This window comes from Mastigoproctus giganteus, chromosome 1, assembly GCF_048544385.1.
Source record: "Mastigoproctus giganteus isolate SK-2022 chromosome 1, ASM4854438v1, whole genome shotgun sequence".
NCBI classification, from domain to species: domain Eukaryota; kingdom Metazoa; phylum Arthropoda; class Arachnida; order Uropygi; family Thelyphonidae; genus Mastigoproctus; species Mastigoproctus giganteus.
The window spans coordinates 233596857-233616735 of NC_143575.1; the positions used below are offsets into that span (position 1 = coordinate 233596857).

Here is a 19879-nt window from a genome sequence, read left to right on the forward strand (position 1 = left end):
GTTTATAGTGATCATATTGAAATGTCTTTCCATAATGTTGCAAAAAATTTAGAGCTGCCTTCACAGCATTGACGAACTTATTTGTTGTAGATTTGTTTCAGATAAATTAGAAAGAGTGAATGCATGTCTACATAGCAAGATGAGCACTGCCAACACATTGTTTTGAGTTTAAAAAAATTGTAGTACATAACTTTTTAAAATAGGCAATAGCATCTTTCTGTACATAGTTTTGAGCAAACTAGGTTTGCTATTTAGTGCATCAATCTGATATTGAGGAGACACTTCACTATGAGTTTCCTTGGTATGACACTACCACCTGGGGCGCGTCCGTAGCCAGGTGGACAGGAGCAGCAGTGCGTAGCACACGCTTCTTGATCAGACCAGGGTTCAAGCCTGTGACCACCAAATACGGAGGATGCAGAAAGGTCAGGGAATGACCATCGCATATTCTTGGAACAATATGGCTTTAGTTGCTAATGCTCCTAAAAACCAAATAACTACCACCTGGACTGTAGTTTCAACCCTGATTTGGGACTCCTCAGCAGGTAGGTAGGCAGGCACTGTGAACACCTGAACAATCCAGTGATGAGATATGTCCGCAGGATGTGAGATGGTTCAGTAAATGAAGTAGACATGGTTAAGTCTAGGGTAAAAGCCTCAAGCTATGAAACTATAAAAAGTCGTAATACACGTCAGGCATAGCCTCTTTTGGTACATAGCTTTGAGCAAAATGTATAGAAAGAGACTACGACTTTTTATTGCTTTCACAGCTTGAGGCTTTTGCCTTAGACTTAACCATGTAATAGTTTTAATTAAATTTTCTATTTTTTTCATAAAATGTTGTTTTATTATAAACTGAGTTGTATAATTGGATAACTCTGTATTACAATACATTATTTACTCAGATCTAAGGTGAGCTGTATTGGCTTTCAGGTCTTTAGAACTAAATCCATACTTATTTTTTACTTTCAAACATTTTTAAGGGTGCAATAAACCCGAGGAGATTGATATAGTGCTATTTTTTGTTATTTTCTGTCAGAATGTTAATGAACTGAAACAGTTGTTTTAAAACAAAGGTGAAAGATTAGCTAACTCATTTTGCCAAACAAACATAAATAGCTGCTTTTTTTTAGTTAACCAAGTTTATAAAAAATTCTTTTAAATTTGATGCCTAAAATGTAAGTGAATTTAGGGCAAAAGCCTCATGTTATGAGAGCTATAGGACATTTTTGCACAGGTTAGGGTGATATTCTCAGTTTTACAAGTAGCTATGAGCAAACTAGGTTTGCTATGACTGCATTAGTCTTATGTAAGAGTATATAGCTGTTTGCTATGACTGCATTAGTCTTATGTAAGAGTATATAGCTGTTTGCTATGACTGCATCAAACTTGTATAATAACATTATAAGTTGAAGCATCTTAGAAAGGATGGTATGGGTCAGCTGTGGTCCAGTGGTAAGTGTGTGCGACAAGTAAGGAGGTTGTGAATGCAGACCTGTAAGCTTCTGTCGTATGACCATTGTGACCACAGTGGCGCCTCCGTAGCCAGGTAGGAAGGAGCAGCAGTGTATAACACACGCTTCTTGATTGGACCTAGGTTCGAGCCCATCACCACCAAATACAGAGGATGCAGAAAGGTCAGGGAATGACCACCGCATATTCTTGGAGCAATATGGCCTTAGTTGCTAATGCTCCTAAAAACCAAATAACATAACATGTAACCACAGTGTTGAAAATCTGGCTGCCCTTAATAATTCAATATATATACAATGACAATGAATATGTAAATTCTTCTAGCCTTGGCCAAATGGAGAATAAATGGAAATGTATTTATTTACTTATGAAATAACTTTTGGGGAGTTGAGATAACTGTCCATATCACATTTTGCGTGTTCCACCCAATCTGATGAACTTGTGATATTTTTTTTTTTTTCCCCTTCATCATAGAGAAATAAAATGTGTAAATTGAAAATTGTATAGTTAGAAGTTATATAATTAAAAACAAATAAAATAAATGATTAAATGTGAATGAAACATCGATGTATTATATATGCACAAGGAGCTATCAAGTGCCATCTAGTTTAATGCTTCTATATATTTTTGGTTTCAATGCCATTTTAATAGTTTAAAAGTTGAAGTGTTATTATACTTATCTTTATACAATTAGATACTGTCATTACAGTACAAAACACACACACACACACACACACACACACACACACACACACACACACACACACACACACACACACACACACACACACACACACACACACACACACACACACACACACAAGTAGATATGTAGTCATAGTATAGCTAATAATTGATAAATTCCAAAGTGTGAAATTTTTAAATTACATCCATAAAAATTTTATCTTAAATAATATTTTTTAATATTTTTGATAAAAAAAATCACTGAATTTTTAAAAATTTAACTTATATATTTATAAAATAATTATTTAGACTCTTTCAAATCAGTAAATTGAAAATTGTTTGAAACATAATGTAGTATCATATCAGTGATACCACTTTGGTGGATCTCACAGTGGTTAACCTCCATGGCTCAGTAAAGGCTTGCATCTGCTGAGAGGAAAGGTTGAGGATTGAAACCTATTAATGAACTTTAGGGTTTTCCTCCAGGTGTACAGTTTGGCAGACTTACAGAGATAGTATTATTCTCCCATTAGGAAATCTGTTTTTTTTTTTTTTTTTTTTTTGTTCTCACAAGTAAAAAACAGACTGAGTACAATTTACAAAGGAAGATTGTCATTAATGGAAATGGAAGTGATTTTGGTGAGCATTTTTTGGTTGTACTTCTGGATCCCAACTGACCTCTGGTAGTTGCTTTTTGATAGCTAATACAGTAAACCCCTGCTATTCGCGATCGCCGATTTAATATAAAATGAAACCTAAAAAAATGTGAATTTTAAAGTGCCGTGAACATTTTCCGCCATAAAAAAACATGGGCGTGGCTAAAATTATCTTTCCCGGTCGAAACAGGGCTCAGTGGGTGGGGGGGCGACAAAATCGCGAGCGTGGATGTTTCGCGCTAATCCTTGTTCAGTATGTGTTATGCGCTTGCCATGGGAGGTTTATACGCTTATAAATTGAATAAATTTATCAATTTATAAATTGATATGCTTACAAAAGTGATAAATCTACCGTTTTGCAGTGTAAAACAGACTTTTTCGAGTGTGTTAACGGAAGAAAGTGACTTTATTGTGTACAAGTTCTTTCTAACCCGTACAAAAATATGGCTACGAATAACAAGGGAAATGTGAAAATATCAAAAAAGGTGATGACATTAGCGAATAAAATTGAGTTATTAGATAAAATTTCTAATGGTGAAAGTGTCTCCTCAGTGGCAAAACATTATAAAATCAATGAGTCAACGGTACGACCAATCAAGAAATCGGAAAAAAAAAATCCGCCATAGTGTCCGCAAAAACGCGCTAATTTTGCTTCAAAAATTTGTTCTGTAACTCGTGATGTTAAATTAGAAAAATTGGAAAAGGCTTTAAATCTGTGGATAGAAGACCAAACTCAAAATAAAATTCCGTTAAGTTCACTCATCATTCGTGAAAAGACAAAACTCCTTTATCAACACTAGCGAAACTGGTGATAGCACTGGCGGGATAAGTTTTTTTTTGCTAGCAAAGGCGCTGGTTTGAAAGATTTGTTTGAAATTTCTAATAAATATTACATTTAATATTAAATTGTTTCTTATTTTCATTTCGATGCCATATGCTTGCATTTCACTATGTACTGTCTATGTACATAGTCATATTATGAAGGTACATATAATACATACATAGACAAAATTTTAGATTAGTTTTTATTATATATTTCATACTTTGGAACGGAACCCCTTTATTACTATGGGAGCCATAACTCAGTATTCGCGTTTTCGGTATTCGCGACATTTCTCAGGAACGTAACCCCCGCGACTAGCGGGGGTTTACTGTACTTGCATGTGTTTGAATTTCTGAGTCTGTGGCCATGTGTATTTCATGGATTTGGTTCCAATCTTTTTTTCTCTTGATTTATATGTAATGCAGTAAATTGTCATAAGTATTATTTCTTCTACTTTTACCTTTTTTATTAAGGACCAGACAGGCATTAAATACCACCAATGAGAAATTTTTATATTTGTGCTTTTGTTATTTAAAAACATTATTCTCTAGTCCATCTCATTAATATGCATTAAATAAATTAATCAGCTTATGATAATCATTTGAATTGATATAGACCAAGAAACAGCTGCAAATTCAAAACACAAATTCACAACATTCTAGTATTTTTGGTGGCAAATATTTGCCATCTACTAGATGACCTCTAGTTGGCAAATATTTGCCAACTGACCTCTATAATATTTGCATGCAAACATCTTCTAGAGGTCAGTTGGGGTAAAGAGGTGTCACCAAAAAAATTTTAATCAAAATTGGTTTCCATTGTGATGACAAGCTTATGTTTTTCAATCTTGCAATGGACTAGAAATGATTTTTCAGAAGCAAAGTACTCAATTGATACTATATTATAGTTCAGACTGTGTTATTTCTTTATTTCATTGCATTGGAAAAGCCAAAACTTACTTTTTTATGCATTCATTTCAGACAGAAACATAATCAACCGAAGAACCGATACACTGATGTTTTATGCTATGATCATAGTCGGGTGAAACTGTCAGGTAATGATGATTATCCACATTCTGATTATGTAAATGCCAATTATGTTGATGGATACAAACAAAAGAATGCATTTATTTCAACTCAAGGTAGGCATTTATAAACATATACCATGAAATAACTTGAATTTACTTTGAATTACTATCAGGAATGATGTTTATTTGTTAACTTAAAAACTACAACTTTGAAATTTTTAGTGTTATGTGGCAGTGGTTTCAATTTGTGGAAAACAACCACTGGGGGGGGAGGGATTTCAAGAAACATACCAGGGATTGTGATTTATCAAATTAAATTAAAACAATCTTAAATGGAGGGTAACTAAGCTTGTTATGACCAATAATGGGATCATCCAATAGTTGTGCACTTAAAAGGAGGGTGTCAGAAGTTGAGAAACATGTGAACCATTCTCTGTTGCATCCCCAACTACAGTTTTAAGTTGAGTGTTTGTGTGTTTGTGATGGTGGAATATGCATGGTCGTGGTATTTAATTATGTGAGTCATTTGTTATCATCTCATTTGGGATTTATTGAAATTCTAGTATGGATAAATGTAGTTTTGAAAGTGAATAGCTAAATAAGAGGACAGTAGAGGCTATAACTAATAAGAAAACTGACTTCTGTGGAAGCTAGCTACGTTACTAGTGATACATCTTCAGACACAGAAGCACTTTGGCAGTGAACTGTTTTGTGTTGTGTGAGAAGAAACATTTAATGAAAGTTGAATTAATATTTATTGCATACAGAGCTTTGATGTTCACTAAGTTTCCTGCAGTATTTCAGAAAGATGGGCTGCTAATTCACATTTTCAATAATGAAGTAACAGTTGATTTTATCCATCTTGAGTTGGATTTTAGGCTGAAGCAATTCAAGCATTATCAAGAAATTTAAATATTGATCATTTTGAAGCAGGAAACTTAATCTTGAGAAAAATTTCAATTTAACCACTTGTTTGTATGCAGTATGGTCAGGCACATCAGTTGAAAATTTATTTGATATGTCCACTACACATTTCAGGTGTCTTCATTTTGTTTTGAAGGTAAATACTCACTAAACTATTATAGCATTATATGATTTGCTTGTAAAATGAAGTTGTTTATTTCTGTAATCATAATTTGGCTGTATTTTAACCAATTTCAATAATATTATTTTCTTGGGAATACATAGGTTAAAATTTCTATGATTAGCATTGGAATGTATGCTTTTGTCATTTTATTATGGTCAAATATAATAATAAAAAGAAAAGGATGTATTTCAACTTTCTTCAGTTTTGGGTCAACAAATATTTCCAGTTTGTTTGATAATATTGGTGCAGGTGAAGAAGATTATTTTAATGCAACTAGAAAATTTTGTATTGTAAATTAAGTATTGTAAGTTTTTTTTCAATCAGACCAAAATCAGAATGGTTTCAAACAGATTGGACCTGTATTCAAGTGGTGGCCATCTTGTTCCAAGATGGCAGACTGCAATACAAGTATCCCCATTAGGGTGCACTGTTACCTACCACAGTATTGTTATTTGGTTTGGATCAAACATAAACAGATATGTTATAAACAGGCAGAAAATTTTAACCTGGTAGAAGTTGCATGGGACTTGGCAGGTCTCTCTTGAAAATAACTGTTGGTCATTAATTGTTTAATGCTGATGACTAAAACTTTCAGCAACCTAAATATAGTCAGACTTTTATTTGGGCAATACTGGAAGTAAATAATTATTGAGTACTTGGAATTATGCATACAAAGAACCTCCCAGGTACTGTGCAACTGTTTATGCCTTCTGCTTCAGCATGCTATTTTCAGTTTCATCGTCTCATAAATAGCATGCTGTTGAAACTGGAACTAGCACCTTGGTTGACTTGTGTGACACATCTGCTACAGCAATCAGATACTGTTTGTTTTATATTTAATTATTGTGAAAATTGTGTTTTTTGTCTGTTATGGATGTCAAATGGTTTCTTGTTTCAATATTACTATTAATTATGTGTTTGTGTGCGCATGCACAAATTTGAATTTTTTTTGTTCTTATTGGTTTTCTGGATGTGTATAAAATGAAAGTGACTATTAGTTTCATGTTTATATTTATGATTGTTATTATTATTATTATTATTTATTTTTTATTATCAGTAGAACTGATAAAAATTTTGGTTTGTTCAAAATAACATGTAACAATTTAAAAATTTTCATTAAAAAATAAAAGATCAAATTGTAAACCATTAGTGGAAGATCAAGCATTTGCATATTGCAAGCAGAATTAAAAAAAAAAAAAAAAAAAAAATTGACATCTGTCAGGTGCTGTGTGACCATGTCTGTTACAATCTGGGGTGTGACTGTTGCTTGGTTAAATCTAATGGTGGCCATTTTCTTTCACAATCATAGATAAAAGTTAAACACCCAATACTCCCTTCCCACTGAGGTGTTTTAGCATTCCTGTGGGGATAAGATTATGTGGAATCAATACAATTATATTAAAGAGGTAAATAAACCATTAGCCATAATTATGAGAGCATTCTTGGATTCAGAGGAGATCCCTACAGACTGGGGATGTGCAAATACCTCTCCTATTCACAAAGGGGGGTGCATCAAGGAGCAAAGTGAATTAAGTACAGACCTCTAAGCTTGGCTTCTGTGCTAGAGAAAATAATGGAGTCAGTTGTTAAAGAATTAATGCAGGAACATTTAAGAGGAATGCATTTGCACAGCAATCAGCATGGATTTGTCAAGGCATTATCTTGCTTGACCAATCTGATTTATTACTATGAGGTAGTCACAAAGGAATTGGATGTAAAAAAAAATAATTCTGATATTGTATGCTTAGATTTTGATATTGTTCCACATAAATGACTGCTCTTGGAGAAATGTGACAATAGGGGAAGCTGTACTACATATAAAAAGTTTGTTGAGTGGCAGGAGACAGAGTGGTTATTAATGGGCACTGCTTTTCCTTCCCCCCTTTAGTATAGTTCCCATGGGACTATACTGAGGATGTCCCTTGGCCCCTTATTGTTTTCAGCATTTATTAACAATATTGATGAACACATATCAAGTGTAATGCCTAAGTTTGCTGATGATATAATGGTTGATAGGGTGGATAATGATAGTAATCAGGGTATGCTACTCTAACAAGACCTGATAAATTAGGTGGATAGGTTGAAATGTGGAAATTGAGGTTTAACATTGAAAGGTACTACATTTGGGTAGTAGTAATTCCAGAATAATGTATCAGTTCAGTGGTACCATATTCAAGGTAGTATAGAATGAAAAAGATGTAGTGATGATTGTACAGTGTGAAGTGAAGTTCCTGTACAGTTCAGACAAGCAGCTAGAACAACTCATGTGGTTCTGTCAGTGATATACTGGAATTTGGCCAGCAGGGAGAAACAGGTGATTATCATGTTGTGTAAGGGCATTGATTAAGCTAAACAATGAGTATTGTATGCAGGTTTGGAAGCCTCATTCAAGGATCAATGGTGACCAGTGATATGAATAACTTTATAGTGTTTGATGCTATTATCATTTTATTTTACATTTTTTGTTAGCATTGTGAACTTTCTATGCAGCCTTGATCTGATCCTTGTTAGATCTTGAGAATTTTCTGGATTTCAAGTGTTTCTGTTAGTTGTAAATTAAAAAAAAAAATTTAAAAAAATACTGTACTTTATTATTCACAGTACTGTACACCAAGAGAAAAGTAACATAGAACACATGGAAAAGCATTATATTAAACAGTACAACATTAAAAGTTAAACTGTATGTAAATAAAACAATAAAATAAATTATTTCCTTTTCTAAAATATATCACCCCTTATGAGATTTTCAAAATTTACAGTTAGCAACACCAATCAAGCTTTTGAATATATAAACACCACCATAATTTCTGGAGAAGACATCCTAGCCTCCTTTGATGTTTCTTTATACACCAATGTATATTTACCCTTTACATTACAATCCTTACGTGAACTCCTAACAACAGACAACACTTTAGCTAAACGCACTTCCCTTAACATCAACAGCATTTTAGAACTCATCTCGATATTACTTGAAGCTAAGCACTTCTGTTTTCAAGACCAAATATTTGGTCTCCCCATGGGATTAGGAATTTCAGCTCCCTTATCAGAAATCTACTTGGCCAGGATCAAAAACCAAGTACTCCAACCTTTTCCTTCGGGTATTAAGCTCTACATGTGGTATACTGATGATGTGTTATTAATAGGAAACAGAGCCACCATTGATTTTTTATTAAATTCAGTACAATACACGAAAGATTAAAATATGCCCTTGAAATAGAAACTGACAATAAAATCAACTTCCTTAACCTCACAATATATAAAATGGGCACCAGGCTAGGAACCAAAATTTATAGAAAAGACACACACACACACACACACACACACACACACAGAGGAAAATATTTGCATTTTCAATCGCATCACCCACTCAGTACAAAAAGTCTGTTCTCTACAATCAAATCTACAAAAGATTGCGCTTACGTGAATAGTTAGAGAGAGATAATCTTTATTACCCTTCACGGCCATAAAGCCAGGGGCTTAGTTTCCCAAACTTCCGGGAAAATTGAACAATTATTTACAAAAAGGTAATTTTACAAAGAAAACATATCATAATACAAAGGAGAGAACTCCTTACGAGAGTTAAATCTGATTGAGCTGGCTTAACATCGAGATAAGAGCACCAGCTCAATCAGACAGGAACAGATGCAAGGTATACATTAGTCATTGCTGATTAGTCCTACTCGTCATAATTTTTTTCCGGTAAGTCCGGTCAGCAGCGAATTTGTTTAGGTCGGCGTCCAGTGCCTGGGTTTGCTTGAGCATCTGCTGAGGCAGGAACCTGTCTGAGAGATGGAGTCGTGCTGAATGCGAGTAGAGCTCGGGATTGGCCCTAAGGGCAGCAGGGGGGATCCTCCAGCCACTGGTATCCCAGAATGAAGGTGTTGCCCTTATGCCTGTTATCATCTTGACTGTTGATAGGAGGTGTTGGTCGTCAACTAAGGTGGGAAGCCGTGGAATTCCGAGAGAGTTGGCAAGCTGTGTGGTATGAATCAGAGCTGGAAGGTTGTGCTTCCTGTTGCTCCACTTTAGGAGCCAGAATTCTATGGCAAAGAGTGGTTTCTTTATTGACTGTGCCGCTGACGTCCAAATTTCAGCAGCATAGAGTAAAGGTGGAAAGATAACTGTTCTTATGTACCTCACGGTTATCTTTTTATCTGTGACATGAAGGAGACATTGTTTTGCTATCCACCGGAGTCTTGAAGCACGTGTGAGGAGCATATCCATGTGGGCGTTGAATCGAAGTTTTGGGTCGAATACAACGCCCAGATCACGATGGCTGGACACAATTGGGATGAGGGTGTTGCCGACCGAAGGCTGGAGAGAAGAAGGAGTTTGCTTCAATGAATACACCATGAATTCGGACTTAGCAGGATTGATCTTGAGCCCAAACTGGCAGAGGTAAGATGTGACTGTGGTGAGAGTGTTGTTAATTTCCACTTTTACCAGATCTAGGTCTTGACCGGGGATGATCGGAGTGAGTATCTTGATATCGTCCGCATAGCTCAGTAGACATCGAGAATGTGCAACCAGTGGGAAGATAATGGATGAAAACAGAAGGCCCGAAAGGACCCCTCCTTGTGGGACTCCTGCGGTGACGGATCTAGTTAAGGTGCGATCTCCTGTATGAAGCTTTATAACTCTGTTATTCAGAAGAGAGGAGAAAAAGCATAATATGTTCCCTGTGATCTGGAAGTGGCATTCCAGGAGAGTGAGAAGTTGGTTTACTTGGACGGCATCAAATGCAGCCTCGATGTCTAAGTAAGTCACAGCTAGTTCCTGCCTATTCTCCAATGCTGACAAGATAGTATTCATGGTGGCTAGCAGATTGGTGATCGTTGATCTGTTTGGAAGGAGTAGTGAATTTGGGCTGGATTACTGGGCAAGATCTGCTTAGTGAGGATGGGGAGTAAGGTCTTCTCCAGGAGCTTCAGCAGGCTGGAGGAGTTGGAGATGGGTCGGAAGTGTTTAGGTTTCGATGGCGACTGAACTTTGGCTAAAGGTTTGATGAGATAGTTTTTCCACTGCTGTGGGAAAATTTTGTTCGAGAGTAACTGGTTGAAGATTATTAAAAGTGGCTGAATAATGTACGGACTTAGGCATTTGAGCATGAATTGGGGAACTCCATCATCACCGGTGGTTGAGGAGGCAGGTAGAGAATTGATGGCTACGATCAGCTGTTGTTTTGTGATCTAGTTGTGGTTGTGCTGTGTTTGTGCTCCTGCAAAAGTGAGCTATATGAATGGTTTCTGATGAATCTGCTCCAACATTTTTATACTGTCTGAATCAGTGAGTTTTGTTTGTCACATCCATCAAGAAAGAAGAGGTTTTGGAAAGATAGTTTTCATGCTATAACGAATGAAATTTATGCTTCCTTTCTACAAGGCATCTCAGATCGTTTCTGTAGGCACCCCAGAAGCTGGGAAGTATCGACGAAAGGATTACTCCCTTGCAGTATAACCAAGATCAGTCACTTTACTGTTTTTGTCCAATAATAGCACGCAAGGTCATCTGTCATTGTTCTTACGAAGAGGACTGTGCCTTTCAAAAGACCCTCTGCTAGTTAATCTATGGTGGTGTGAAATCCAGTACTCTTGCTTAAATGTTGTTTAAATTTAGGAATGTTGTGAGGAATGCCTGTTGCTTAAATTATGAATCTACTAAGCATATCTTTAAAATTCACTCGTTGAATGAATTGTAATGAATTCTGAAGAATTTTAACAAAAGTTTACAGATATGTTTAGTACAAAATTATTTCAGATAGCAATAATTCTGTGTTGTATATCTCATACTTTGTATATTCATATTTTGTATATTGTATATATATATTTTTTTTTAATCTCAAAAGAAATTCTGTGTACTTATTGTTAATTACAATGGCTCCGCAAGTGCAAATTATTTGCCAATTGTGCAAAAAGAAATCCAAAGACTTCCTTCAATGCAATGCGGAATGCGGTCTTGTGTACTGCATTAAATGCATAGATATGTCAACAGCAAACTGGAAAAAGATGTCACAGGCAGCGATTGACTCGTGGAAGGGCCCTTTTTGTATAAATCACAGGCAATCAAAGAAAAAGCAGACGAAACATGAAAATAACGTAGGATCCAGCCCAGCTGATCCCTCAAGCCCTCCCGACGGTGAACCTGTGTTTCAACTATTCCTCATCATCAATAGATACTCGGCAGAGTGGGCTATCCGAGGCCATACCTCATGATGTGGCATCAGAGAAGACAAATCGCTCCTTCCTCACCTCGTTAACCAAGAAGTTTCACAAGGTGAAAATCCAAATGAGCTGACCAAAAAACCTCATTTTTCAAATCTTGGACACTCACAAATCCATGATGGTCTCTCTTCTTGATGAAACTAAAAAAATCATATTGGAAAACATGAAATTGTGTGAATTTAATTATATTTTACTACAGAAAATTTTGGATTTGACAGATCTTATTCAGAACTCCAGCAGATCATTAAGTCCTACATACAATTGGATGAAACCCATCGAAAATTCTACTTTCCAGCCAACCCCTGCTCCTGTTGCAGAAGCCACTTACGCATCTATTATAAAGCAACCTCCATACCCTCCAGCTGTTGATGATCCTGCTCAGGTAGCTAACAAACTAAATGAATATTTTGCATCGACATTCACACATGAGGAGTTATTCAGCGAGGGGAATGCCAGAGGGGTATTCAACTCTAGCAGTAAGCTACAGAATCTTGAAATAACTGGGAGTAAAGTGGAGGAGAAACTGTTGAAGATAAACACAAGAAAGGTACCCGGGGTGGATGGGATCTATCCAGTTATATTAAAGGAGGCAGCAAAGGAAGTAAGCAAACCCTTAGCCATAATTATGAGAGCTTCCTTGGACTCAGGGGAGGTACCCATAGACTGGAAATGTGCAAATGTGACCCCAATTCACAAAGGAGGATCAAAGGCTGACACAAGTAATTATAGACCTGTGAGCTTAACTTCTGTTCCAGGAAAATTAATGGAGGCACTGGTTAAAGAAGCACTGCAGGATCATTTAGACAAGACTTCAGTTATAGCTCGGACACAGCATGGTTTTGTTAAGGGGAAGTCTTGCCTGACCAATTTGATTGGATACTATGATGCAGTCACAAAAGAACTGGATGCAGGGAATAGCTTTGATATTATATACTTGGATCTTAGAAAGGCTTTTGATACTGTTGCACATGGAAGACTGCTACACAAATTGGAGCAGTGTGACATTGGAGGCAAATTGCTGCTATGGATAAAGGGGTGGTTGAGGGGGAGAAGACAGAGAGTGGTAATCAATGGACCCTGCTCATCGTGGACTAATGTTATTAGTGGAGTCCCTCAGGGCTCAGTGTTGGCTCCATTATTGTTTTCTGTATTTATAAATGATATTGATGATGGTATATCAAGCTTAATGTCCAAGTTTGCAGACGATACAAAGGTTGGCAGGGTTGTCAAGGACACTACTGACACTATGCTACTGCAACAGGATCTGGAAAGGTTGAGCAGATGGGCTGAGAGGTGGCAAATGAAGTTTAACATTGACAAATGTAAAGTACTACACATGGGAAACAGCAACCCCAGAGCAACGTATCAACTCTGTGGTACTACACTGACAGTGGTAGAGAATGAAAGGGACTTGGGGGTGGTTGTGCAGGCAGATATGAAGTTCTCTGAGCAGTGCAGACGGGCTGCAAGAGTAGCTCATGGAGTATTGTCAATGATATACAGGAATTTTTCCAGCAGGGATAAGGAAGTGATTATTCCCTTGTATAAGGCAATGGTCAGGCCACACCTAGAGTACTGTATACAGGTCTGGAGGCCTCATTTCAAGAAGGATGTAGAGCTGCTGGAACGAGTACAGAGAAGGGCAACAAGATTAGTGAATGGAACAAAGGGGTGTTCTTACGAAGAAAGGCTTAAGTTTTGCAAATTACAGTGTCTGGAGACTAGGCACCAGCGAGGTGATCTGATAGAGGTGTATAAAGCCTTGAATGGTTTGAGCATGCTCAATGCTGATGGGATTCTTCCTCTAGCTCAGAAAAATCACCTGAGAGGGCATAAATTCAAATTGAGGAAAGACAGATGTAGGATAGACGTGCGGAAATTTGCCTTTAGCCAGCGGGTGGTTGGTTGGTTGTACAGACTTCCATCCCTTGTCGTGGAAGTTGATAGCCTAAATAAGTTTAAGGCTCAGCTGGACAGGTATTTTGAACGAACAGAGGGATGAAGTGGAAGTGGGTTTTTTTTTTTTTTTTTTGGCTGATGCTGCATAAGCTTGCTTTCTTGCATCAAATGCCTCTACTAATGCTAATGCTATATGCTCCTGTCGCCAGTCAGTCTCAGAAAACATCTAAGGATGTCAATCCAACTGAAAATCCACTCTTAGAAGATGTCATTTTCTCTAGGCGGCGGACAGATCTCATCAGAAGACAGCGGAATCTATCTACCTCTAATCACACAGGCAGACATCGACATCCTCCTCCTCCTCCTGTTGTGGAAACAGCCACCAACTCTACAATCAGAGCAATCCCCAGAACCAAAAGTTCGACCAAGGGTATTTTTGTCTCGAGACTCGAACCCGAACTCTGCAATAGAGAAGTAGAGCAGCACATCAGAACGCAACTGCAGATAGAAGCAAAGGTAATAAAAATGATTTCTAAACACGAGTCGTACAGCTCTTTCTACTTTCAGTGTCAGCAAATAGACTTTGATGAATTACTGAAGGACCACTGTTGGCCTGTGGGAACCATCATTTGACCTTTCTATGGACAACCCTTCTCTTCGTGGTCCTAGGTTACCAGCTAGTGACTTAGCTATCGAAACAAGTGAGCATGAATGATAATCCGTGCGTTTTTCAGATATTCAGGAATCTCTACAAGAAATAATGTCTACAAATGATTCATCTTTCTCTTCAGCCTATCAGAATTTGAATGACACTAACTCTTGTGAAAACATCTTTCTACCCTGTCACTTGCCAACAATTAAGCCAAACAACTTATGTATTACTGCAGCATCAAAAGATGCAATTACTGTGTTCTATATGAATGCACGCAGTCTTGTAAAACATAATGATTGAAATTCTTGCTGAACTGACATGGAATCTGCATCCAGACCTGATGGTTTTTACTGAGACCTGGTTCTCTCCTGAGGTTTCAATCCAAATTCCAGACTACTCTCTTTTTCAAAGTTGCAGAGGTGATTCAAAAGGTGGTGGAGTTGCTATTTATGTTCATAGTCATCTGCGATGCTCTGCCTTTCCTATTTCAAATCTGCCTGATCAAGCTTGTGAACTCACTTTTATCCGCATTGCCTCTTTGGTGATCGGGTGTCTATACCAACCTCCCTCAGCTTCAGTTAACAGCTCCCTTGTAACTCTTGACAATACTCTATCTCATTTCACAAGCAAATCCCTAAGCCTTCTACTGATTGGTGACTTTAATATTAACATTCTTCAAAGCTCTTCCTCTCAGGTGCAAGACCTCCTAGATGTCATTACTTCAAATGGTTTCTCTGTTCTTACTGATGGAGATATCCTAAGTAGAATGGGAGAGTCCCACAATTCCCTTCTTGACTTCGCAATTGGGGAATGCCCTCTCACGTATGAAATACTTGATACAACTATTTCGGATCATTGTCCCATCTTAACGCTAATTGAAAATGAAATAAATGAAGCAGAGATCATGCACACTTTCAAATCTGTCACTCCAGACTCTCAATCAACTTTTGTTACGACCTGCAGCAGTCAATGGCTGCTGCAGGTCGTTGACTGCTTTTGTTACTGGGATGGAGTGCTTGCTACAAGTGATCCTGAAATTGCAACGAACTGCTTTTTTAAGCATATCCTAAATAGATATAAAAAATACGTGTCATATATCAGGAGCCCAGGGAATAAAAAGGCCACCAGGCCAAGAGGGAAAATATGCCCATTCATCTCAAACAAGATTTGTAGACAGAAAAGACAAGACAAGAAAAGAGACAACCTTGCAAGAATTGCTAGAGCAACAGAAATCGAGGCAGATAAAATTAAATACACAACTTACAGAAACAAAGCCACTGACTGGATTCGGTCAGAGAAAAGAAAATACTATAGTTCTCAACTTACAGGTATCATAACAAGCAAGAAAAAATGGACAGTTTTGAACAAACTATTACCGGGAAGAAAACTGAAATCACGGAGCTACGTTTGAAGATGTAGTTGAAAATGAGGTACTCATTTCAGATGATGAGCTAAAAGCTACTGCCTTCTGTAACCACTTTATATCAAGTGTGAATACCTCATTCAAGACGAACTTGACTTCAGAGACAATGAAATGAGAGAATCTGCCACGTACTCAATCAGAAACTTATTTTTTTTCTCGCTCCTCTCTCCGATCAAAAGATTTTAGAGGCAGGGAATCAATTGAAAGAAAAGGGAGCCCCTGGCTTTGATGAAATATCTCCTCTGCTGAAAAAGGTCCTTAGCTCAATTCTTACACCACTAAGTATATATTCAATCTCTCCTTGCAATCTGGTAAATTCCCTTCTCAATTCAAAAAAGAAATAATCATCCCTGTTCCAAAGGGAAACCGTTGTAACTCTATCAACAACTTTTTCCCAACAGCTCTACTCTCAGTTTTTGCAAAATTATTCGAAAAAAATCCTTCATAGCAGACTCGTGGGTTTTCTTGAAGAAAATCAGCTCATCCATCAACAACAGTATGCTTATTGCTCTGAAAGATCCACTGATCTTGCAATTGTTGACTTCTGCTCAAGGATCATTGATAGTCTTGAAAAGGGTCACTATGCTATAGCACTGTTTCTTGACTTATCTAAAGCTTTTGATTGCATAAACCATAATATTCTACTTAACAAACTCAACAATCTTGGCTTGAGAGGGAAAATTAACCTTCTCCTTGAAGACTACCTTACCGATCGGCTGTTTGTCGTAAGAACAAATCACTATACTCCGACATCTGTTATTTCTCCAGGGGAGTACCTCAAGGCTCACTTCTTGGACCTATCCTATTTGTTCTTTACATTGACAAATTTCTCTCTCTTCTTCCATCTTCTCACCTAGTAGAGTATGCCGATGATATTTCCATCCTGATCACGATAAAGACCCTAATCAGCTTCAACTCAAAATCTCTGCCTTGCTCTCTTTGATGCATAGTTGGCTTCAAAAGAATGAGCTTATACTGAATCCAGAAAAATCAAAATACATGGTGTTTAGAACAAAAAACAAATCACTAAATATTGATTTAGATGTAACATACAAAGAAAAACAACTTGAAGGGGTGAATGAAACCAGGTTTCTCGAAATCTGGCTAGATGATAAGCTAAGTTGGGCAAAACAAATGATAACCCTACGAAAGAAAACTTCGTCACTAGTGGGAATACTTACCAGGGCCTCTGCCTGGTTGTCTCCTTCCCTTCTCAGACTATTATTCCTTTCTTTAATTCAGCTGCGCCTCACCTATGGAATCATCTCATGGGGTACCACCGGCCAAGAAAACCTTGCGAAGGCACCTCCATAGCCAGGAGCAGCAGTGTGTAGCACACGCTTCTTGATTAGACCGGGGGTTCGAGTCTGTGACCATCAAATACGGAGGATGCGGGAAGGTCAGGGAATGACCACTGCATATCCCCAGAGCAATATGGCCTTAATTGCTAATGCTCCTAAAAACCAAATAGCAACAACAAAACCTTGCGAGAATCAACTCCATTCTCAATCGATGCATTTGTTCAATTTTGGGCCTTCCCTGGAACGCACTGGTTAGTTCGAGATACAAGGAAGTGAGATTCCTCAGCATCTACCAACTGTTACAGAAAGCCGAGGCAGTCTTTGTTTACAATACGTTGAAGACACCAGAGTTTCCCTCTCTCTTCAGATCCTTTTTCATAACCATAGAAGAAGAAGAAGAAATATCATACAATCTAAGAAATGAAGCCAACCTGAAGATTCCGCTTTCTTTTCAGAAAAGCCATAGATCAGAAAAGTATAAAATACAGAGGTACAAAAATCAAAAATGTCACTTCACTAATAAATTCAAGAAACTACTAACTGAAAACATTACCAGGGATGTCTGATTCAAATTACCTTCCACAACTCCTGGATTTTAAAAACGCCAACATGGGAATAATGTACAAATGTTAAAGGAAGCAGTTGGCAAATAGTTTGTAAATTTTTGTGCATGTATCTCATCATTTTTCTTTTTTCTCCTCATTTAATTGTAAAAATGTTCACAATGATATTATAAGTAGTGATGCTTTTTGAAGTCTTCTGTAAAGAAATGTACAAAAAAACTCCAGTTTATTTATGTCTTTTCTGTTGAACATTACTTGTACAATTTCAGAACTGTATATTTTTCAATTGTATATTTGTATATTCATCGTTTTTTTTAAGGGAACACCCCCTAAAAAGCCATCAACTTATGTGTTCTCCCTCCCTTTTTGCTGTTATCTTCCAAAAAAAAGTGTAACATAAAATAGGGATAAATAAATTATTATTATTAATGCCATTAAGTTTAGTTCTTCGCAGGATGATTTATCCACCGAACTACAATATCTTACAAAGAAATTCATAGTTAGGAAATACCCTTCACGTCTAATTCAACACAATTTCTGTTGCAAGAAATAATGTCAATAACCCAATAACTCACATAATCATAGCACCAACCAGAACAACAAACAAAGCACATGTATTGTCCTCCCCTATCACAGTGGACTTGCCAGACAGCTTCGCCAAGTGTTTGCCAATACAGACATAACATTAATATTTTCAAACAAACTATAAATTAGGGACCATGTTTAATACATATAGAGACACATGAATGTCTAATAAGCGGCATTAACGTTATATATTTAATTAAATGTTAATCCAGTTGTAACGCATGCTACATCGGGAGCACTACTGCAAAATACGGCACCACAAAAACTTCCAATACATGTGCTTATTACCACCATAATAGCTTCAGAACTAATCAAGCTGCACCGAACTTACACAATATGTGCACTCTCACAACCACAATCCCCTAATCGATTCAGCCATCGCAATTATTAAATTAGGATCTAGTTACAAAATCTTCCAATACTAGGCACTTGTCATAGAACGGTGTCGCCATAACACTAAATTTAACGTTCTAATCATGAAACTTCCAACCAACCTTTCACTGGTCTGGAACCTTACGCACGTAAAGTTCCCGCATGTCTCGAAATGCATCATGGGAACATAGGAATTCTTTAAATACATATTTCCTTTTCTCCTATCATTGCCAACCAAAGATGTTTTTCATGAAAGTCGCTCATTGTGACTATTGGCTTCACCTTGTTCTCATATTAATATTTTATAAATGACAACCAGGGATGAGGTAGTGCACTTCTTCTTTTTTGAGCAAATTTTAATTACAGGTTTTTAACAATTCTGTCTTTATTTATTTTAACTTATTTTAAACTTCATTTCCACTTCAATGCCATGTAACTAAGCAGATCAATTGAGGTGAGTACCGTCAATTAAGCTCTTATTGCTATTATTATTATTAAGTCGATTACATAATGGTACATTAAGAAGCTCTATAAATCAGCTAAGTTTTCTAAAATATGTATTCCATCCATTTTGCTTCAATAAAGTTCCATCACTGAGTTTTTTTTTTTAAATAAAGTAATTTCTTTCACAGTTTAGCTTTCTTTTAGGTGGGATATTTAAGGGCGAATGTAGGCTAAACTATACAGGCACTTCTCATACTATGAATATATGCACATACTGTATGGCAGATGAACAAAGCTTCTTCGTAGCTTGTTATCTTATTACAGGATAATGTTGAAATAACATGCTGAAATTAACAATCTTTGATTTTATAAAGAGATGAAAGATTGTATCAGTTATGTACTGAACACTCTAAACACATTTTAATTAGTAAGTTTAGAATATTTGATGTATGCATATTGTTAACCTAATGGTTTACACATGAATTGAAGGACCCAGAAATCCTTTTATTTCTCCATTGCTAATTATTAATGAGTCACTAATTTTGTTTTCAAATAGCAGTAGAAAATTCCAACTTCTAGGGGGGACTTTCCCATGATGTAAATTACTTATAACCAAGGCTTTTTTCCTGCCAGAACATGCTGGAATGACATTAGAGAAGTTTAAAAGAA

At 36.8% G+C, this 19879-nt stretch overlaps 1 protein-coding gene across 1 annotated transcript in view; it reads left to right on the forward strand.

Annotated features, from left to right (window-relative positions):
- Positions 1-19879, forward strand: part of LOC150091611 (tyrosine-protein phosphatase non-receptor type 9-like) — a 182627-nt gene that overhangs the window by 141842 nt on the left and 20906 nt on the right. Inside the window, exon 10 of the mRNA XM_090384926.1 lies at positions 4617-4777. Within this exon, the coding sequence (XP_090241052.1) occupies positions 4617-4777 (161 nt within the window). The remainder of the gene's footprint in view (positions 1-4616; positions 4778-19879) is intronic.